Source organism: Lemur catta, chromosome 4 (assembly GCF_020740605.2).
Source record: "Lemur catta isolate mLemCat1 chromosome 4, mLemCat1.pri, whole genome shotgun sequence".
Lineage (NCBI taxonomy): Eukaryota > Metazoa > Chordata > Mammalia > Primates > Lemuridae > Lemur > Lemur catta.
This window is the reverse complement of record NC_059131.1, coordinates 19,561,142-19,582,593: the sequence shown is the minus strand read 5'-3', so window position 1 is coordinate 19,582,593 and position 21,452 is coordinate 19,561,142. Positions and strand designations below refer to the sequence as shown.

At 49.6% G+C, this 21,452-nt stretch overlaps 2 protein-coding genes and 2 non-coding genes across 12 annotated transcripts; 1 reads left to right on the top strand and 3 right to left on the bottom strand.

Annotated features, from left to right (window-relative positions):
* The first annotated feature begins 1,416 nt into the window (after positions 1 to 1,416).
* OST4 (oligosaccharyltransferase complex subunit 4, non-catalytic) lies at positions 1,417 to 2,718 on the top strand. Its single transcript, XM_045549236.1, has 3 exons — positions 1,417 to 1,578; positions 1,705 to 1,842; positions 2,482 to 2,718. Exon 2 carries the CDS (start codon positions 1,706 to 1,708, stop codon positions 1,817 to 1,819), a length of 114 nt encoding a protein of 37 aa, XP_045405192.1. The 5' UTR covers positions 1,417 to 1,578; position 1,705; the 3' UTR covers positions 1,820 to 1,842; positions 2,482 to 2,718.
* On the bottom strand, positions 2,585 to 18,586 carry AGBL5 (AGBL carboxypeptidase 5). 9 transcript variants are annotated; one of them, XM_045549227.1, is made up of 15 exons: positions 18,416 to 18,586; positions 17,051 to 17,311; positions 16,631 to 16,802; positions 16,152 to 16,315; positions 15,402 to 15,579; positions 14,952 to 15,130; positions 14,074 to 14,530; positions 13,435 to 13,604; positions 12,959 to 13,094; positions 12,111 to 12,364; positions 11,305 to 11,519; positions 5,632 to 5,928; positions 4,478 to 4,590; positions 3,501 to 3,634; positions 2,585 to 3,119 (listed from the first exon to the last, which is right to left on the bottom strand). In XM_045549227.1, exons 2-15 carry the CDS (start codon positions 17,263 to 17,265, stop codon positions 2,948 to 2,950), a joined length of 2,856 nt encoding a protein of 951 aa, XP_045405183.1. In that variant the 5' UTR covers positions 17,266 to 17,311; positions 18,416 to 18,586; the 3' UTR covers positions 2,585 to 2,947. The 9 variants fall into 9 exon arrangements, 8 of the variants coding, with proteins under 8 accessions (XP_045405183.1, XP_045405185.1, XP_045405184.1 ...); XM_045549229.1 differs by having other exon boundaries at positions 5,632 to 5,787; positions 18,416 to 18,561; XM_045549228.1 differs by having other exon boundaries at positions 12,111 to 12,313; positions 18,416 to 18,561.
* A 344-nt stretch (positions 18,587 to 18,930) lies between these two features.
* TRNAA-AGC lies at positions 18,931 to 19,003 on the bottom strand. Its single transcript has one exon. It is a non-coding gene; the product is annotated as a tRNA-Ala (tRNA).
* Positions 19,004 to 19,338: 335 nt separating this feature from the next.
* Positions 19,339 to 19,428, bottom strand: TRNAY-GUA. Its single transcript is given in 2 exon segments — positions 19,339 to 19,374; positions 19,392 to 19,428. It is a non-coding gene; the product is annotated as a tRNA-Tyr (tRNA).
* Between the last annotated feature and the right edge of the window lie 2,024 nt (positions 19,429 to 21,452).

Sequence of the window (21,452 nt, the reverse complement as noted above, 5' to 3'; positions counted from 1 at the left end):
GACTGAGGCAGGAGGATCTCTTGAGCCCAGGAGTTTGAGGTTGCTGTGAGCTAGGCTGATGCCACAGCACTCAAGCCAGGGCGACAGAGCAAGACTGTCTCAAAAAAAAAAAAAAAAGAAAAAGAAAAAGAAAAGAAAGAAAATAACCACCCCCCCTAAAAAAACAAACAAAAACCCCCAAATAAATAAATAAGGAACGTTTGGGAAACACTGGGTGGGGGCTAGGAATTAGATGGGGGAGGCCAGGAGAACTATAGACTACTAAAGGCAGAGAACGTGCTTAGGAGCCACTGGGCTCAAGCATGAGGACAAACTGCTAATGGTCCAGGCCACGCCAGAGAAGCCCATTTCCGGCTAGTGCATCCCCAGCTCAGAGCACACAGACAGCAAGTTGGTCCCCTGTCCCAGCCCCATGGCAGCTCCTGTAGAGTTTTCTTTGGCTCAGAGAAGCAGAGGCCTCCCCTGAGCCCCGGCCCCCCTTACCGCAAAGCAACTGGCTTCCATTACCCCTGACAGCTCCAGAGCAACAGCCCAGCCCCCGGCCCCAGCCTGGCTCTGTGCCGTTCCCTTTTATGGTGAAGCTGAGAGAAAGCAAGGAGCGAGGGGGGAAGAAGGTTCTGGCTGGGCATATGGTTGTACAGTTCCAGGGTGCCTCCTTCCTCGCCAGAGACCCTTGGTCCTGTACCTGCCGCCATCTATCTTTTTTCTCCTCGGCGACCCACTCTGCCCCGAACCCACGACCCCTCTTGCTTGGCCCAACCCTCCTTCTCCTTCTCCATTCCCCTCTTCCCCCTCCCTCACATCCGGGGGGTGATTTCCCACTTGGCCGAAGTCCTACGGTTTGAGTTTTGATTCCAGGAGGGTCCACCCTATTTCGACGCCCACCTCAGAGGGCGGGGTGGAGGGAGGGAGCCCGGGTAAAGCAGGCACCGGTCAGACCGCAGGCAGGGTCGTTCTGCTTGGTTGCTGTGGGTCAGAAAGGCTGGCGCCGGAGAGAGGAGCACTCGGCAGCCCCAGGCCTGTCCCCATTCTACACCGCCTCCCACCTCCCACCCCCGTCCTCGCTGCCCGAGCCAGGGCGGGAACACTGAGGGCAGGACCCAAAGGAAGCACCTGGCTGGGCCGGGCCGGGAAACGACGGGTGGGCAGCGGTTCGGGGGGCCGGGGCAGGAAGGAGGAGTTGGAGCCGAGTATCCCGCCCGGCCCCGCCGCCGCACCCTCGCCCTAGCCCACTCCTGCGCTCGGGGAAAACGGCCACCGCAGCGTCGCTAACCCGGTCCGCGGCCGCGCCAGCTACGGCCAGCTGCGGCCAGCTGTGCGGTCCCGAACCCCGCCCCACCCCTGGGTCCGGCCCTCCCACCGCAGCCCCGCCCGAGACCCCGCCCTAGACCCGGCCCCCGGCGAGGGCGGGCGCGACGCGCGGAGCAGGCGAGACGGCGGGCTAGAGAGGCCGTTCGACAGCGCCGTCCGGCCGGAAGAGGCTGGTTTGGGACTGAGCTGGCGCTACGAAGTTCCGGCCCGGGTCTCCTACCTCGGGCTTGTGCGCAGACGGCGTTGGAGCCCAGTGGAGCTGATCAGGTGAGAGGCACGCAGGCGCCGTCCCAGGGCCAGCGCTGCTGTGGCTGGCCCGTGGGGGCGAGGACGGGTCCTTGGGAGGGCGGGGAGTGTGCCGGTCCAAGGCTCAGTCCCTCCTCTTCTCCGCAGGATGATCACGGACGTGCAGCTCGCCATCTTCGCCAACATGCTGGGCGTGTCGCTCTTCTTGCTTGTCGTTCTCTATCACTATGTGGCCGTCAACAATCCCAAGAAGCAGGAATGAAAGTGGCGCTTTTTCCGCCCCAGGTAATGGTCCGGGGCTGTAGCGCCCAGCCCCCAGAGAGCCGAGTGGTGAGGCCACAGAGTTCGAAACTTCAAATCAGAACTTATCGGGCCAAGCATGATATAGTCCAGAAGAACTGGGCCCTTTATCCACGTAGAGAGTGCCTTGCAATGCCTCGCCCCCTCCTCCTAAATTGCTCCCTGCTAGAATGGGAGTGGATTTCCTAATCCTCCGCAGTACCCATCTTCTTGTAGTCCCCAGTAGGTAGATGCCCAAGTTCGGGGTAGGGTTACAAGGAGGCACTGACACCGGTAGGAACAAAAGTACTGAGGATACCCTCCAAATTGAGGATTTGGGCTCTTCACTTAAATAGCCCTCATTTTCCCAGGTTGTTTAAGCCTTATTTAGGCAGAATTTTTTGGTGAGGGGGTGAAAGATGTAGAATTGTATTTCCGTGTTGAGGCCAGGGTGACTGATTGAGGGTTTGGCTACTGTAGACCTAAGCCATATGAGAAAGGGGTGGGGGGGACCTGGGAACCAACTTTAAGCGTGGGTCAAAAATGTAAAGGGGAACAGGCTGAATGGGAGTTGACTCCCGAAGGATTCCCCAGAGGAAAGCTGCAGCATTTTCCTTACCTCAGGTCTTTCCCCCTCTTTTCTAGGGTTCCAGGACATAGTCTGAGGCAAGATGGAGGGTGTGAGGGGCCTTCACACTTCACCTCATCCCTTCTGCCCATCACAGCATACAAAGCAACTACACCTGGATTTTTCCAAACAACTTTTATTTCCTCAAAGTCTTCTTGAACCCTATGGAACAAGAAGCTGCCACTGAATAGGGCCCAGCATAGGGGCTGATTTCTTTTCTACTCCCTCCCCCCAATACAAAAATATAGATAATACTTTTTTGTGGTCCCAAAATCTTGTGCTGTGGAGGGAGGGAAGGGGTGGCAGGTTCCTGTTTTGTCCTGTCTCAAGGTGATGCTCTGCAATGCCTCAGACAGTGTGGCTGACATTCCAAGGAGTTATGGTTGTCACATGGAATCAGCAGCTGAGGGAGGGGACTGGCATATTTCTCACTGTGTTTCCCCATCTTAGGGCTATATCCTGGGCATGAATGTAAAGGCATTATCAGACCCGGGGAGAAACAGTCAGTAGGGGAGATTTAGGGACAAAACAAACCTCAGGTTGGCCCAAGGGCCCCCCACTGTAACAAATCCGGGATGGGGAGTCAGACAGACTACAGGAAATAGGAGAAAAGGCAGGGGCAGAGCGGGGCCGTGGGGGCCTGGCCTGAGGCAGCCTGCAACAGAGAAGAGAGAGGAATCAGGGTAGTGAAAACTCTGCCCCTCTTCTGGTCTGTTAGCCAGGGGCTGTCAGGGGAAAGGTGGAGAGAGGTTAACAAGGGTAGGGATAGCCAGGGTGGTTACTGCACAGTGGTCTGCTGCTGGAACCAGCCAGCTCCTAGGCCTTAGGCCCTAACTAGAAGTTGCTTTTTTGTCTTTTGGAGTGAAGACTGAGGCCATGGTGGGAAAAAAAATCAGGGACTAAATTCTTAATGAAAGTATATTTAGTCTTTGGGGTCAAAGGGAGTAGAGAAGGAAGAAAATTATCTGAGTGGCAGAAATGGGAATGAAGGGCTAGAAGTGAGGGGCTGAGTGAGGGACTGGACCCTGATGCTCACCCTGGTGTAGCAGAGCGGGGTCCCGGCTCCGGCTCACTGCTCTCCCTGGTCCGGGGGGTAGGGGATGTGGGGCCTGAAGAGCCTCTCATCCCTCTGCAAGTCGGCGGTGAGCCCCGGCCCAACCTGGGCCTAGCCTGTGAGGACAGGGGGTGGGCTAAGCGCCTGGATTTTTCCATGAACTTTTTGCTTCTAGGTTTGCTTCTAGAGTTTCCATGCACAAGAATGTAGTATAGGAATCAACAGAAGTACTAGGACCTTGAATTCCTGAGTACTGTCTGATGGGGTGAGGTAGGATAATAGCCAGAGGACTCCTAGATTCAATTCACAACTGTGCACTCCGAGTCTTAACTAGGGGTGGCAAAAGGATCCAGCATTTAACCTCTGTGGCTATCTCCATTTAATCTCCAAGGTCTGGCTGAGTACAGAAGCAATGTGTAGAAAGATGGTAGAGGGTTGGTAGATGTTCCTCAGAGCTGCCTATGCCTCAGCCCCTGCCAGAACAGCTTAAGCTTCACCCATGCAGTCAGCTTCTGCCTATATTCAACTTTAGCTAACCTAGCATGGGGATCTGGACTGAAGTGGAGTTGGTGACTGTTCCTAGGAGCAGCAACCAGATATGTTACCTGGGGAATCCGGGACCCCTCCTGGCGGAAACTCTCCTCGGGCAGGTCTGGGCAGAAAGAGAGGAGAAGCTAAGGGCAGGGGCAGGGAAAGCCAAAGCTAGCAGGCTGAGGTTGGGGTGCATCTGGCAGGGACACGGGTTGGAAGCAAGCAAGAGACCTGGCTGGTGGGGATGGTGGGAGGAGGGGGCACTGGACAGGCATGCACTCAGGCACCAGAGCAGCTGATATGGCTGGGGGTAGAGCCTGTAGAGAAGTGCTTAGCATTGCCCCCCACCACTACCCAGAGGAACAGCGCCTTGCTGGGTTCTGTCAGAGTTGTTATGCTAGGGACTGGGGAAGATCCAAAAATGTTACCTGCAATCGAGTCCTGATGCAGGGGATTCGAGCTCCAGTCCCTAGCAGACCTTTCCCAATCACCATGACAGCCTCTGGCTTGTCCCCTGAGGACAAGAGTGAGCGGCTGCTCCCTAGACAACAGAGGAAAGTGGTCATCAGGGTAGGGGCCACAGAGAAGAGGTAATTTCCTTTAGATCAGGGTTTCTCAACCTTGGCACTGCTGACATTTTGGGTTGGATAATTCTTTGTTGTAGGGAGCTGTCTTGTGCATTATAGGATGTTTAGCAGCATCCCTAGCCTCTAACCAATATATACTATTTCCTCTGCCACCTCCCCAGTGTAACTACCAGAAATGTCCCCTGTGGTGCAAAATTGACCCTGGTTGAGGCTCTAGTCTGGTCCAAGGGGTGGAGCAGCAACTTGGGACTAGAATCAGAACCCACCCAAGCTTAACTACCGTGTAAATTTACAGACTTTAGGGCCTACCCCAATCGTACATTTAGCATTTAAGGATCACGTCAGTTCTATGCAAGACTGGTGGATTGATTACACCCATTGAGAGTCAACAGGTTGGGAATAGCGGGGTCAGAGTGAGGTGGAAGATGTTGGACTGGAGTCTTAGAATCATTCCCATCCAGTCCTTTACATGGCTGGGTGTATAACTTAAAAGGAGAGTAGACAGCTTAAGTTTTGTGTGAATGATATGGTTACACACAACATTCGCAGTGATGACAGATGGAAGGCCTATGCTTTTTTTCATTCTCCAGTTTTGCTGCCCAGCTCCTGGAGTCAGGGAACTTGGGTAAATAGCACTTTGCAGGTAGAAAAAGTCCTCAGGTTCCTCAACTGTAAAAATGAGGATCAAATGAGATCAAGTGCATAGAGCAGTGCCTGGCACATAGTAAACGCTCAATAAATGTAACTATTATTTTATTATACAAAGACATTCATTAAATTCCAGCTTCCTGTACAAAAGCACCAGTGTTAGGGGTTTAGGATACCAGGAGGATAACTGACGCCCCTGGTCTGAAGTGGCCTGCATTATATCAAATCAAGAAGGAAGTCCAGGTCAGGTGGCAGTGTGGCTGGGGGTTGTTCTTCAAGCCTAGTCAGGAGCCTGGTCTATGCCCTGGGAGGTAGGTAAGGGAAGAGATAGGCTAGTGGGTACAGACCTGATAAGCTGAGTGGATTGGGGAGTAGGCAGGAGCCCAGGCTGCGTGAGGGGGCTGGGCCAGAACTAGCAGGACCTGGGGATGGGGCCAGGCTGCTTGCAGTAGGGTGATGGTTCAGTGGCTGTTGCCGTCGTCTCCTGTCCTGGCTTCGGGGCTCTGAGTGGAAGGGATACAAGCAGATAAAAAGGCAAATAAGTGGGGCACTGAGAAAGCATTCACTGACCCACTGGCTCCCCTTGCTGAGAAGGTACCTGTTTTCAAGCTTGTCATCAGACCAGCATTCCTCTTCTGAAGTAACTGTAAGATGGGTGGAAAGACCTAATTATCCAGTTCTCAGCCAGCCATCATCCTACCAGTTCATTCTTTTGGCAAAGAAGTTACTGAGCTTGGCTTCTAAAACACAGCTTTCTTAGGTTCTCCTCTTACCTCTTACTGCTCCTCTTAACTCCCAAATCTCTCTCTAGCCCTCTTCTGAAATCCAGCTATAATTGTCTACTGGACATTTCTCTCGGAAAGTCCCCCACAACCAAAACAACTCATTCTCTCCCTTCCTTTCATTCTTCCTTCTTGGTGGAATACCTAGCTGCTGGAAACTTTTGTTTCATCTTTCTACTCCCTTACATTTAGATTTGTGTTTAATCAAATCCTGACAATTCTACCTGTGCATTCACCCGAGTTCTTCCTTTATTCTCCCGCTCCCTTGTCATTGCCAGTGTCCAGATACAGGTATTTAACTCATTCAGACTTTTGAAGAAAATTCCCTACTGGTCTCCCTAGCTTGAATCTCTTCCCTCTTACCAGCTATCTTTTTCACACAGGTGCCAGAAATTAGTATTCTAACAAAGAAACCTGATCAAAAATCACTGTGGCTTAGGCAAGGGGGAAATACTGAAGATCTTTTAAAGGATAAAGTCTAAACCTTTTAACATGGCACCTTCAGAGCCCTTCCCACTGTGGTTCCAGACTACACATCCTTTGTAGGATGCCGAGAGAAAGAACAAACAAGAAAGTGAGTGAAAGCCTGTGGGACATTTGCAGGTTCTAGTCAGAAACAGTGATAAGAAAGAAGGTATGAAGCAAAACAGGCAAATGATATAAAAAATGTCAATGCAATATGGAGAAGGGAAAGATACTAAGGGACTAACCCAGGAGTCTTGCCCCTAATGAGAGTTTCAGGATAGGAGACAAAGTCTGATTGAGGAGAGAGGCCTGATAGGGAAGGCATACGGCCTTTAAAGATGGCATTTCTCTGAAAAAAAAAAAAAAAGGCATTTCAATCATCACTTAAAAAGACCATCTTAAGACCTGGACAGGCCTGCCTGTAAATTTGTGAATGTGAGTACACAGCTTCGTTTCTCATGTTTTGACTTTTGTCCCCTGGTATAATCTAGGCCTTCTCAGTCCCCATTGAGATAAAAAGTAAAAGGAGGAGCCCCAACGCTGTATTTCTTGGTTCTGAGCTATAGAAACAGCAGCTTAAGGCTGAGTGCAGAAGTGGTATGTGATCAGTTCTGCTCCCAAAGGTTACGAGATGGTATTTTATGGTAGTCACCTATAGGTTCCATTTTGAGGGAGGCAGGATAGTATTGGGGTAAAGATCTGAGAATGTGAGCCATACTGACCTCTCCTTGAATGAGTTAGAATGAATACTCCAAGGTCTTACAATTTAGAGGAGCAGTTATTTGACTCATGCCTAGGTCCTGTATCATACCCCCTAAACATCTCTGGAGCTGTCCCTACATGTAGTGCCCCAGATCTTATTGAATCCCTGGGAGGATCACAGATCTGATTTATGCCCTTTAAGGGGTAGAAAGGTGAGACAAGTATTTGCCTTCTAACTTCTTGCCTTTTATTCATTCAGTACATATTTGCTGATCACTTAATACATGCCAAGTACAGTGCTAGGTGCTAGGGGAGTAAGATGTGTTAGGAGACACTTGGAGCTTTTGTTTGCAGTGGAAAAAGTAAATGTGGTGATGGTGATAGAGGCACTCCTCCTGTGTCCTGGTGACCCCACGGGAACCTCCACTCACCACTAGACGTTGTCTGCTCTATCTAAAGTTATCTGTCAGCTGAGCCAAGGCATTGCAGAGGCCAGGAAAGAGTTTTAGTAACCTCAAGTTTAAGTGACAAGAGCTGGGAAGGATAAGAGCAGTGGTGATACGGTGACAGCTGAAGGCTCCTGCTTTTATACTTTAAGTACCTTGTCTTTTGTATCAGTACTCTACTGGGTAGGCTGGAGGGCCAGGGAATAAGTTCCAGTTACTGAGTAAGGACTAGGATGACACAAGTGAGGCACCTAGGGTGCAAAATTGAAGGAGGCACTTGTATGACCCCGACAGTGAGTACTTTCTTAAATTGTGTGTCCTAGGTGCCTCCTGTGCCTCCCCTACTCCTTACTTTGCTTTAATCAATATATAACTGCAAAAAGGAGTTGCTGGTTTACCTATCACCCTCTCCCCAGCAGGCCCTTCTGTTAGCTGTTTGCATCTGTTGTTGCACAGTATCTTGCAGGCTTTTGACTTCCCTCACTCCATCACTGGATTAGCTATTCTCCAATGCCCTCTTCCTCCTCTGCAGCAACAGCAGCTACTGATAGTACTGTCTGCCCTTCTGAGCCAGGTAGATGGGAACATAACTATGGGCCTGGGAAGGGGATATTTAGAACATGTTTTGGAGCTGGGGAGAACGAGGTAGAGAAGATCCTGGCACCAAGGTCAGGGGGTGCTAGGAGTGAAGACTTACTCTGAGCTCTTCTAGTCTCCTGTTGGCCTTCTAAAGTGCCATCCTCCCAGCCTTTTGGGATAGAACCCATCAGACTGGTTCCCTGAATCTCTGCCTTAAGCTTCTGGCCAGGCTGCTTATATCTTTTCTGAAATTCCCTGGATAACCCAATATCATGTTTTGTTCTAGCCAATAAAGGATAGTCATTAATTAAATGTATAGTTAAATGTGATATATTTTTATACATTACTGGAAAATTTCTTGTAAATAAATTCACAAGTAAAAAAAAAATCCTTTGACGAATCATAATCCCTATTTTGGATTTGAAAAGTACAGCTGGTTTACAGTTCGATTTCTGAGATATGGGGATCATGTTCTTCCTAGCTTGGAAAACAAAGTATGCCTAGATGTGGCAGAGGCCAAAAAGCCAGATGTGTAGAACCAGGAAATGTCACAAAACAACAGTATAGGCCAGATCACACTAGACAAAGTGTTTTCCCAAGTGTTGGTTGAAGATACCAAGTCCAAATGCCAGTCTGCATTATGGCCCCTATCCCAAACCAGGGCCGATTTCCCATCCTGGGGTCAACAGGGATTTTAAGAGATGAAGCTGCAAAAATCAGCACCAGCAAATGCCCAGGGGAACATAGGAGTCAAGATTACTTGGATCTCACCTTTCAACCCCTTATAGTGTTCCTGTTTGGTATTATTAGTAACCCTTGTCTTGACCCCTAGACTTTAGAGACAGAGTTTCCTAGTCCTTACAAATATTTATGCAAGTCCCTGGGGTGTCTCTGTACTCAAGCCAGCTCTCTTTTTCTGCTTCTAAACTCATTCACCTGGGGACCATACCTTCTCTCAGTAAGTTTTACCTGGCTCCCCCATATGTGGATGACTCCTAGATCTCTAACCCTGTCATCTTGCCTTTTCTATAGTTCTATCCCTTTTTGCCTGCAGGGAATCTCCTTATAGATAGTCCATGGCATCCACGCATGTCTGAAATAGATAACTCATCACTTCTTCTTCCAACAAATATCTTAATGTCACTGTGACTTTTTCCTTTAGCTTGTAGACTTGAAGCCCTCTTAGTTCCTCTCCTGTCACCGAATCCTGCTGTTTCTGTTTCTAATACTTGTATTTCTCTCTCCTTTCCAGGCCCCAGTACAGCCTGTTGTCATCTCATGTGTAAACTGCTGCAAGGTTCCTACCTCCCTTTCCTGTCCAATATGTATATTTCACAGAAAGTCTATTACTTTTGTTCCCATTACTCCTAGAAGCACACAATTGTTATCATATGTCTCAGTTAATTCTTTATCCTTGTTCTCAAAATATTTCAACAACTTTTCACCTCTCTTCACCTAATTTCCTTGGTAAAGGGCTTGGTCTTTTGCATACCACCTAGTATATATGCTTTTTGTCTTCTCTACCCACCAGCTCTGTTCCTGTTCTGGCTGTCATTTCTCATTTCTGGAATGTTTTTGTCAAACCATATACTACCCATTCTTCAAAACTGTTTCTTAGCTGAACATTCTTTGGCTAGTCACCCTTGTGTTTACCTACCACAATAGCTCCCGAAGTCCCCTGGATGTTTATAATATGTGTGCTTTTATGTCATATTTACTGTCCTGTTTCCCCTATTAAGTGTCAAGTCAATCAACCAGGAAGTACTCAATATTGACTATGTATATTTTCTATTATTTATCTGGGGAAATAACAGAGAAACAATACATACCCCTCACCTCAAGGAGCTCAGTGCAGCGTTTTGTATTGGGAGAGGGGCAAGGAGGATGTCAATAAAATACTAATTAAGAACTGCCTAGAATCTTCCAGTGACAACCTAGAAAAGGCTCTTTACTATTTCCCTTTTTAGTCAGGGAAGGAGAATTTGTGGTGCTGATGAAGGAGTTCCAGAAACTACAAGTTAAGAGCTAGGAGAGGATGACCAAAAAGGAAAGAAAGGAAAAGAAATAGAAAAACTTTATCCAGATTTAACATGAGAAACTAGGTATACTGGAGCATGAAAGGACATAAATTTGAATAACTTAACAGCTGTGCAATCTTGGACAAGCCACTCTTAAACAGCCTCAGTTTCTTCATCAGAAAAATGGAAACACCATCCATCTCATAGAGTCCTTGTGAGGATTAAATGAAATTGTATATGTAATACTGTCTTGTTAATTGTTAAATGCTATTTAAATGTGAGCCATTATTACTGCTTTACTACTCTCTTTCAAATGCAGTAAACGAAAGTGTCCTTTCCAAGTGAAGATAGAATCTCAAAGAATGGGGCTTGGAATATAACAGAGATAATCAGGTTGCATAATAGTAAAAACCATTGCTTTCTCCTCTGTGGCTTCTGTAACTAGTTGAGCAACTGTGCCCACTGCTGGAAAGGGCTAGACTGTTGCATTCTATGCCTAGAATAGGAGCTGTCTGCAGTTCCATTTTTCTCTGGAAGAGTTGGATTCCTTCTGGTATCATATTCTGAATAAGCTCTGAAGCCAGGAACAATTTCATCCCATGGAGACTACAGATAAGATTCCCCATCATTCTACAGTGCTGCAAGTTGGATTCCAAGAACATTCTCTTACACCGTCCCCACCTTAAACTGCTCCCAAGCAGACAGACATTGTCCGTCATGTGGAGGCTGGCTCCACGTCTCTGTTTGGCACTGCATTGACTGATGTTTTATCCCCAGAAACTTCCCTGGCTCCTACCATGCGCTGAAACCCAAGATACCCAGGACTCCCACCTGAGGCCACAGACTGCTCTGGAGTCATGCCGCAAGGAACACCAAGGTCGCAGGAGAGGCTGCAGATTCTGCTACAAACTAATTTTATTGATTCACCCCTTGGTCCCAGGCCAAGTGTATATCTTCAAGCTCTCACTTCCCCCAGCAGTGCCCCAAACAACCGAACACATGTTGCAGGGGCTCCCAGACTGGCTTACCTCTGACAGGGCCCAGCACCTGATGGTTGACCTTTTGGGTGCTAGAGCCCAGGCCTGGCAGCCCTGCAGGCCGACTGCCATGAAAAGGAAAGCTGGGGGAGTTCTTCATCTGTGGAGAATTTTGTTGGCTGCTGCTGCTACCACCAGCACTTGTGCCAGTGCTAAAACTTCGTGCCCGGCTCAAGGTATTTTCAGAGCAGGAAACAGGCAATCCACTGCAAAGAAGCAGATGCCAGTTAGCCCTGGGCCAGGAAGGTTGTGTCCCAAGGCTTTCCCCAGGGGCTGATGCTCAGTGAAGCTTCACCTCTGGGGTAAAAAGGCACAGGGACCCATTCTAAGTGAGAAGTAAGGAATTCATGTCCGTGAGTGAGGTATCTAACCTGGGGCTTACCAGCTAATCTCAGAATGTCATAAGGGCCATCCCTTAGCAGCTTTATCTCCCAATGAATTGCCCTCTTACTGCCTTGGCACTGGCCCTTAAACTCCCCTCAGTCATTCACAACCACTGGAAGCTGAGGCCTGCCCTACCCCGACCAGTTATATTTGATCTTGTGCAGGGCTCTGGAGCAAGGAGTTCCCTAGCCTACTTTTCAGATATCTTAGAAGTATGTAGCTTCAGGAAAAAGAGAAGAGGATCTCATTCTCAAAATATGAACGAATCTTACTAATTTTAGTTTACCCTGAAAATATTCACCACATGGTACTTTTAGGAGGAGGGAAAGGATACAAAAATCCCTTGAAACTCCTAGCTCTAGAGCCCTGTCCCACTTTCCTACCCTTTCTCCCTTCCATCCTGCTGGTCTTACTTGTGACTTTTGGGTGGAGTTCGAGAGCCCCTCTTCTTGTTGACACCCACATTCATAGTGCTGCTTAGGCCTCGGCTGTTGCGCACATGTTTTAGCATCCAGGCCCGCAGGTTAGTGAGGCTGCTGTGCTCTGACAGCACAATCCGAGGCCATGGATTACAATCTGCCATGTCCAGAGCTGCGATGGCCATAGCTCGTCCCACCTGTGGGGAAGTCCAGTCTGGCTCAGCATCTTGGTCCTCCAGTCTAGGCTGCTGTGTGGGAGTGGGGTGCACAGCACAGTGGAAGGGAAGGAGAGGCCAGACCTAAAATTTGCTCAATGGGAACCCTAACCTTTATGCCCAGGCTGTTTATCTCAAGTGGATTTAGAACTGTTCCCTAAGCCATTGCCCATTTTAAGTCCCTCATCCTTTATGAACAGGGGTGGGTATGCTTTCTGTCTGGCACCATGAAGGAATTCTCCCAGCAGAAGGGGTTTGGCTGTCTTCTGTAACCTGCATCTCTTTTTACTCCTCTGATGTGTCCTAGGATAATGGAAATTATTGAGACCATGCTAGTGTGGGTGCTTTTGAGCCCAGGACTGAATAAACCTGATAGGATGAGGAAGACAAGCTCAGAGGCAAAGAATCTGACTTAGATGTGCTAGGGGATTTTCTGTGGTGTGGAGTCAGAAATAGTGCCTATTCATCCTCTTAATACTATTAGAGTCAGAGGCATACTCCTGTTACTGAGGAAAGTAACCAGAGTGGTGAGCCATCTCTTCACAATATCTTAGAGTCAGGCAGAGGAGTGAAGACCTTTCTAGACTTGGAGGTTCCCCCTTTTCCACTTATCCCATGTATTCATACCTGCTCAAATAGTTCCACAGTGTATCTGGAGGGGAAAGCCGGCGGGGGAGGAGGGCTGGCACGCCCATTGTCATGGCAGGCAGCAGGGATGCTGTTTACTGAGCGTCCAGTGTTGTAGTTGCATTCAAGTGTGTAGCTAAGACACAGAGACCTTTATCAGTGTCCTGCCTGAACAGACATCAGGACACAACCACAGTGGACAGCTTAGATAGTCTAAGAAGGTAATCACTTGGAAAAAAGAGAATGCAAATAGAAAGTGCTAATAACCCCCAGCAACTTAGCAACTACCTTGGCAATATACCATATACCCAGGAAGTCCCCCAAAAATAGAGTCCTAGACAAAACACAATAATGGTAATCGTGAGGTTCTCTTTTGAGAGGACTTAGGCAGTCCCCTGCCTCTTTAACATCCTGGACTGGGTATTGTTTTCTTTAGGGAAGCTACTTAATCAACTATATCCCAGTTTCCACCCAACCTGTGAATTATCCCTGAGGCTTTGTAGATTGCAACACGGCCGCTTCCCTCTTTAGACTGGCCATCTCTACGGTCTCGGGCATACATGTTCTTCTCTGAGAAATTACAGCCCTGGAAGTCGAAGTGGGCTGAGTTCAAGGAGATGAGCTTTGGATATAGCATGTTTTCCACCTATTTGGGGAGGAAAAAGCCAACTCAGAAGGAGAGACAGAGAGAAAGAAGGGACAAAGGTCAAGGAAGAGATGGCAAGCATGGGACACAACAGATACCATCACAACCATCTAGTAGTTAACGTTTCTTGAATTCTCACTCTTGGACACTATTTCTAGGTGTTTGGAAGCAATTCCACTTTCTTTTAAGTTCTTAGCTTCTTCCTTTCAACAATGCAAAATTTTCCTTCTCCCCTGGATTTCCAAACTCTCACAAAGACTATGATACAGACAGCTTGACCCTCACTGAAAGATCATGATGTAATGACTGGGACACAAGTCCCTATGCCATCTCTTCTTGGCCCTTCAAAGCTCATTCAGGAAGGTAGGCCTTCCTGCTGTAAGGCTACCTTCCCTCTGTTCATGCCCTAACCCTTATCTCCCAACCTGCAACACTTCCCACACTCACATGACATTTGTAGCCCTCCTACCTGGGTGTTCTCATCACTAAAGCTGTTTCCATACATGAAGCAGCCCCTTTTGGAAGCATGTCCATGCAGGTCCACATAGTAAGCAACCCCACTCTCTTTGGGGGGAATGGTATCAGGGGCTGGCCCCTCAAGTTCAGTAGACTGTTGTGGCATAATCCACATACTGCTGGGCTTCTGTTCTGCTGGCTCTGTCTGGGTCCAAGCCTCAGGGTTATCCCCATCAGATAAGCACCCATGGTGAGTTTCATTTTGGAGATTGTTGGCTTTCTCAAGGTCAGAAAGAGGACCATCACAAGGGATATGGGGACTGAGGTGGTGCTCAGAGGGACTCTGGGAGTTCAGACGAGAATGCACATGGTGGTAGAGAAGCACAGCTTTAGCCCCATAGATGGCTGGGTGCAGGACGGCATCAGGCTTCAAGTACTGACGGTTCAGATTCACTCCACGTGAGTCCGTGCTGTAGGAAAACAAGGACTGAAGCAGAGTCTAGAAGACTGGGCAGTGAAGAGACATTAGAGTAGATGAAAAGGAGACAGAGGGAGACCGACTTAGCAAATCAGAGGCTGAAGTTGCATTAGGAAAGAAAGAATTGAAGACAGGCCCCCTGCTTGATCTGCTGTCACCGTTACCATAGAAACCTACAGATAGCTTCCTCTACTCAGATGGGCCTACATTCATCCTAGTTTTGCTCCTTCCCAGGAGTGCCGGTAGGTGGGATCTGCCTTCTCAGGTCACTGGAAGATGAGATGGGTTTGCCCTTGTTAGGATGCAAAAGGATTGGGAACACAGGAGAAGCTAGAAGGCTGACAGTGTTTCACTGAGATGCAGTACGTGAGGGGGACTGGGAACAGTCCAGACGGGTCGGGGAGGCCACTTACCGGTAGTGGCCCCGGACCACACCATCAGGGTTCAACATGGGAATCAGCTTAAAGACAAAGAGGCGACGTAGGGTTTGGGCCCGTGGGTCATCAGGTCGAAGGATGAAGTCCAGAAAGCCATTGAAGACGAAGCTAGATGGAGTCTCCCCAGGGTGTACCCTACTGCTTAAGAAGAATATCTGAGGTGGAAAGGAGAGCAGACATTAAGTTAGTTATTCTATAGTCCTACTCTGACAGTATATTGGGGGAGGGGGACATGGATGAGGCAGAAATAGCCATTGGATTTCCAGCTGGCTGAGTCTGCAAGTAGAGCAAGAGCCATCACCCTTGCCTCGGGTTGCAGGCCAAGGCTGTGTCCAAGATGCCTAGAGATAAGATAGCCGTAAGCTATCAACAGTGCTTGGAACCAGAGAAAAGCCAAAGAACTACCTTTATGCTATTCCCACTCACCCTCTTGCCTGTGAAACGGAATGGTCGGGGGGTGCTGGTGTCAGGAAATAGCTGCTCTAGACGGGGCTCTCGATCTTCTCGAAGCCCATGGCAGGAAGTAATTGTTAGCAGATCCACACGAAGTCCATCCAGAGAATAGCAAAGGAGCTCCCGGTGGTAATAGATGGTATCTAGGGGACTGTAGGGATAAAAATCATTAAGCCAGAAGTCCCTAAAATATCCAGCAAGAGGTGAGCTTTGCCATGACCTCAGAATTTATAAAATCTGATCCTTCATCCTAACCTTTGGGGCCTTACAGTCCCCTACAATGGTAAATGAGGCTAATGATTTGGGTGGGTTTGCATTGCCAGAATGCAGAGTACAAGACAGGATAAACTTACTGTTTTTTCTTCAGTTTGTGGTTCCCTAGCATAGATTACTTTGTGTAGACAAAGAGAATGGCCCTCTGTGGAGGCAGGTAAAACAGTTGTGCTGAGCAATGGCAGTGCTGGCTAAATTCTGAATAACTGATGGGAGCTGAGATAGTAAAAGGCATGAACTTGGCAAATGAAAGAGTGGAGTGTAGGTGGATGTACGCTGAGAACATGGTTACACAGAAATATATTTTTCAAAGGCACCCTAATACCCACATTCTGTATGGAGAAAAGACCGAGGAAGTGTTGGTTCAGAGCTCTTAGGGCAAATTCCAGAAGTAGCAGAGGTGCTGTCTGATCCAGGACTATGTGGCAGGAGTAAGAATGGGGATGGTACCTGCTGTGGGTAGGGTGGTTCTCCGGAAAGCGCTGGTCTAGCTGGTTTAGCAAATCCTGGCAGTCACTGTAGGAGAAGGGGTAGCAGAAGGCGAAGAAGGTGGTGGCCCCACGGCCCTCCACAAAACGGTGAACAAAGGATAACACAAACTGTGTCTCTGTCATCTGAGGAGCAGAGGAGGAAGAAGGAGGCAACATGCCATCGGTGTCAGAATGGAGCTTCTACTGGGGCCACCGGAACTAACCTCACGCCCTTATCACCTTTGCCAACTTCCCTCCCTCTGATACTTTCCATCTGACAACCAGCTCCTTCTAGGCTTCCTGAGGCAGGGGCTCATCTTGGACTCTGGCTAGCACTCAGGGAAAGCTAAAACCAAAACCTGGTGTTCTGCCTGCCTCTGTATCAAAGGCAAACTCCTCTTTACTTTCTTCTCCACTTTCAGCACCCAGGTCTTTCTTTCCTCCTCGGGGAAAACTTACTTCAAAGGTAGGCCGGTCTCGAATGCGTTCCCACCGTGGCCGGGTCGGCAGTGTGCGCACGAAGGGGGCCATGCCCTGGGAATACAGCTTGCTTTGCTTGTTCATGTTCATAATGTTGATCTTGATGAGTTTTCCTGGAGTTCCTCCCCGGACACTGAAGTAGAACCATGACCTGAGGGCCAGAGTGGAAGAGCTAGGTATATATGGGAGGGCTGGCAATAGGATCTGTGGAAGAGCTGGAGCAAGCCAAATTGGGAAAGGACTATTTAGCAAGGAGGGAAAGAGGCAGGAGGGGTTGCAAGAGGAAAAGTAGTTTGCTGGTATGAACAGGCAAGTCAAAGGGCTAACTGAGGCATGGGTTTGGGGTCTTGGACATTCCCTCTCTTTTCCTCCTTCCACCCTCCATTTCTTCCCTCATACCTGTTCCCATTCTCAAATTCTGTTTCAGCACAGTCTGGTCGCGTCCACACGTTGAATTCATAGTCAGGGGACGAGGCAATGCCACCAGTAGGGGCTGATGCCCCACCTCCTATCCCTTCCCCATCACTAGACACAGATTCCACCTTCTCCACATGGGCTAGGTTCCCCGAATCAAAGCGCGAACTGAACAGCAATCCTCCACAGCGCAGCTCCATGGTGGGGCTGGGAAAGCATCCTCCCGCTCCACGCTGGCCCTGAGAGCTGGGGAAAAATGAGGGTGGGGGTAGGGAGGAAAGAGAAGAAAAATGGAAATGAGTTTTTTGGGTATCTGGATAATTGAAAGCTATTCTTATGGAGTGTCCCACGAAGCAAAAGGCGCTCTCTCCCATAGAAAACCGAGTGGCCTTCCAGCAAAGGTAGAGAAATCAGCACTTTGTCCCCCACACTAAGGGATATAACTGACTTAAAGGGACACCTTTAACTACATCTTGGCTGTTCCCAAATCAAATACTCAGTGACTTAACTATGTTGAGAAACACAAGACTCTAATAAGCTTCTTTGCAGCCCAAAGATTAGAGGATATAATCAGAGAGGTCAGATTTCCCAAACCTAGCCAAGATACACCCACAACACATGGCCACCTTTAGAGATGGGCCATTCTGGATCTCTGTTTCCTAGATTCGCTCTGTGCTTTCCAGCGCAGGGTAAAGAGAAGAACCAAGTTTTTAAGTTTAAATCGGTAGCTTCCTGTCTTTACCCCTGTCCTCACAAGTACTGACCAGACGTTCTTTTGATCCTCCCCCCAGGAGCCCTGGAAGGGCTGGTTCTTCCTTTTTTTGTTCCTACCCTATGCCGACTAGAAAAGCGTGGCCTTCGCCAAGCCAAAGGAAACTGGGCAGATGCCACCTGCTCACCTAGCTACTGAATTCCAGTTAGGGCACCGGTCTATACAACCCCCTCCCGCCCTGAAAGCACTGGACCCCTGCAAAAGCTACCCTGGTAGTTGTGGGTGAGCAGTGGGTGTTATAGGCACCCCTAAAAAAGGTGGGGTGGTAGAGTCCCATTCGGGGGCAGGGGGGTGGCTTCTCGACCCTCCATTGGAGGGCTCTCACACTGACCGGGCTTGCCCTGGGTAGGGTGGGGTTGGGAGGCAGGGGAGGGTCGAGACAGACTCACGCGGAGGGGGGCAGGAAGGCAGGGCCTGGGGGTCAGAGGTGAGGCCACAGGAGTGGGGGTGAGGCCGGGGAAGCGCGCTGAGGGGCAGGGAGGGCGGGTTGGCGTTCGAGAGGGTCTCGGGCTGAAGGGGCTGAGAGAAGGGGGCGGGGCCGGGGCTGGCGGGGCCCGCAGTAACGCAGAGCCCCTCACCTCTCTCCGGGCCGGTGGTCCCGCTCCCTTTCCCGCTAGCGAGGCGGCACCTCGGGCCCCGGCACCCGGGCCCTCCACCCGGGACCCAAACAAAACCCGAGCTCCTCGGTGCCGGGACCCCGCTCTGCCAGGAAACAAGAAGTCTCATGCCTATTGGCCGCGGTTGCAGCTGGCTACCCGCCCAGTAAAGCTCACTACCATTGGTCAGCACGCAAGGTTCCTCGCACGTTAGTGGGTACCAGAGCTAGGGCCTTTTGGGGCCCCTGGCGGGCTGGCCCAGCCGGAGGATTCTAGCAGCCGCTTCTCCTAAGACGGTTAACGGCCTGCCGGGAGGCGGAAAAGACAAGGTGACCGAGGGAGAAACTGGAAAAGACTCACCTGTGAAATAAAAGGACATCGTGTGATGCAATTCATTGCTTAACACCATCCCTGGGTACATAATGAAACATTGTAACTGTGGTTCAGGCGATTTCACTCGCACTGTTCAGTGATTTCGTGAGAGGGCAAAAACCGAGTGGAGGATGCGGGCATCGATCCCGCTACCTCTCGCATGCTAAGCGAGCGCTCTACCATTTGAGCTAATCCCCCAGCTGGTGTGCCTTCTCTTCCCTTTACCTTACGGTTGTTTTGCGATGTCTGCAGACTGGGGATCAACAGTAATTTAGGGTATTTATTTAGCAGAGAATACTATAAGCAAGATGTTTTAAATAGGCATATAATAATACACCTAAGCAATAGCAATAAAGGCTAATTTTGGGACACATGTTACTGTATCTTTGCATCTAACGCACAAGAGAGCTTTACTGTACACTACTCAGTATACGTGTCTTACTATCAGTACTACGCAAAGTCAACAGGCAGCCTCTAAGCGCACCTCCCCATGGGATAATTGGATTAAATTGAGACAAAAATGTCGCACGAAGTCCTTCGAGCCGGAATCGAACCAGCGACCTAAGGATTGCCGCAAACTCACCCACTACAGTCCTCCGCTCTACCAACTGAGCTATCGAAGGCTCCGCTGTTCTCGGGCCCTCCTGATTGCCCTCTAATGCTTATCGAGGCGCATTCTTCCAGGGATTAAGGGGTTTTAAATTTGACTCCCACTTTTTCTAGTTATAGGAGCCTGCCAGGGCCGGAGCCCCTTTTATCTCACAGAGCAGAGAAAGCTGGAGACGGAAAGGCGAGGAAAGGACGCTACCAAAAGACCCGGTTCCCAGCTCGGAACGAAGGAAACAGGGCTTGCGCTTCTCGGACATTTCCCTGCTTTTTACAAAGCGCTGCCAGCGCGCGGGCCGTTTCCACAGGCTGGCGAACGCCCAGCGAGTCGCCCGCGTCCCGGAGCCCCAAGGCGGCTTTCCCCCGGGCGTGCCCGCGCACACTGGCTTTGCGGCCGCAACGCGCAAACCCCGTTTGCAAAGCCGATGGATCACTTTTGCTGTCCTGACGTGAAGGACATTCCTTCAACTAACGACCGTTTCATCGGCATCTATTCATCTCGACTAGAGCGAGAAAGACACAGGCCACCGAGCGCTCGAGGCAGCAGGGCAGCGCGGAATCCGGCAAGTGGCCCCGGGATTCCGGGAGCGGCCGGCGTGGCCGCGAGGCCCGGGAGGTGAGGCGGCGGCCCGGCGGCTGCTATGCGCCGGGCGTGGGACCGCGGGGCTGGAGGACAGGTTTTCCCGCCCTCGGAAGTGCTTACAAGCCAAAGGGATTCCTCTGCAGCAGGCCTCGGGATGGACACCCACGTAGGGTCGGGGTCGGGGCGGCCCTGCAGTGCTGGGCACAGGCCACTGGTCTCCCGTGGGAGTTTATGCACAGGTCCGCTTGCCCTCGGGCAGTCGTGGGTTCCCCAGGGCCAGGGAAGGGTCTTCTGCCTCGTTTGAGGCCCCTCCCCTGCCGCTGTGGATATCTAGATGTCTTCCGTGGGGTCATGGACTGACCCCATATGGGTCTTCCCCCACCTCTGTCCCTATCCCGCTCACACCTTCACCTCTGTTCCACGGGCCTGCAGTGTCAGTCCACAGCCCTTTCCCCACCGCAGCTACTGGGTTTTTAAAACAAAGAAGCAAACCTAAACCCAAGTCCACTGTGAAGCCTTGCTTCGTAGTCTGGCGGGGTGGGAGTGCGGGGAGATCTGGCCTAGGTTTCCAGCTCTTGGCCAACTGCCTGTGCTACCTCGAGCCACCTTTGCCTGGGCAAATCCAGGTCGGGTGATGGTTTCGCACCTTGCAGCTCCAACGTTTATTGGTTTCTCTCAGTCTGAGCTTGAAATCCAAAGCTTTCTGCTAACACAGAGCACAACGCGGCTTTCTCCCTTGTGACCATGCACAAAGCAAGAAGTTAACATCTTCCCGTTGATTTCTTGGTTTAACTTCATTCTGCTGGTGCAAATGCTGCCACGGTGTCAGAGCTGTAGCCTGGGGCGGTATTTCTTGGCACGGCATTTACTACTGTAAGTGATATATTCATTCTCTCTCTTTCTCTCTTTCTCGAGCTGGGAAGCAGAACATATTTTATTATTTTGCCTTTTTAAAAATTAAGGTGAAATTCACATAACATACAATTAACCATTTTAAAGTGAACAATTCAGTGGTATTTCGTACAAGGACAGTGTTGCTCAAATATTACCTCTCTCTAGTTTCAAAACTTTTTTTTTTTTTTTTTTACCACCCCAGAACACCCTGGACCCTTTAAGTAATCACTCCCCATCATCACTTCCCCTTATCCCCTGGCCACCACTAATCTGCTTTCTGTCCCTATGGATTTGCCTATTCTGAGATCTCATATAAAAGAAATCATAAAATATGTGACCTTTTGTGTCTGATTTCTTTCACTTAATATGATGTTTTTGAGACTCATCCAAGTTGTAACATGCATTAATACTTTGTTCCTTTTTATGGCTGAATAATATTCCATTATATGTCAGTCCATGACCCCACCGAAGACACCTCGACATCCACAGTATGTACAATATTCCCTTGTAGTATGGATGTTCTACAATTTGTTCATTCATTCATCTATTGGTGAACATTTGAGC

What these genes read in the sequence shown, in the direction of transcription:
- OST4 (XM_045549236.1), top strand. Translation starts at nt 1,706, where the DNA reads ATGATCACGGACGTGCAGCTCGCCATCTTCGCCAACATGCTGGGCGTG.
- AGBL5 (XM_045549227.1), bottom strand. Translation starts at nt 17,265, where the DNA reads ATGGAGCTGCGCTGTGGAGGATTGCTGTTCAGTTCGCGCTTTGATTCG. An exon ending in TCCGTTTCACAGGCAAGAGG is followed by an intron (nt 15,131 to 15,401) that starts GTGAGTGGGAAT and finishes TTTCCACCTCAG; the next exon opens with ATATTCTTCTTAAGCAGTAG. An exon ending in GCATCAGGACTCGATTGCAG is followed by an intron (nt 3,635 to 4,477) that starts GTAACATTTTTG and finishes CTGTCCTCACAG; the next exon opens with GCTAGGCCCAGGTTGGGCCG.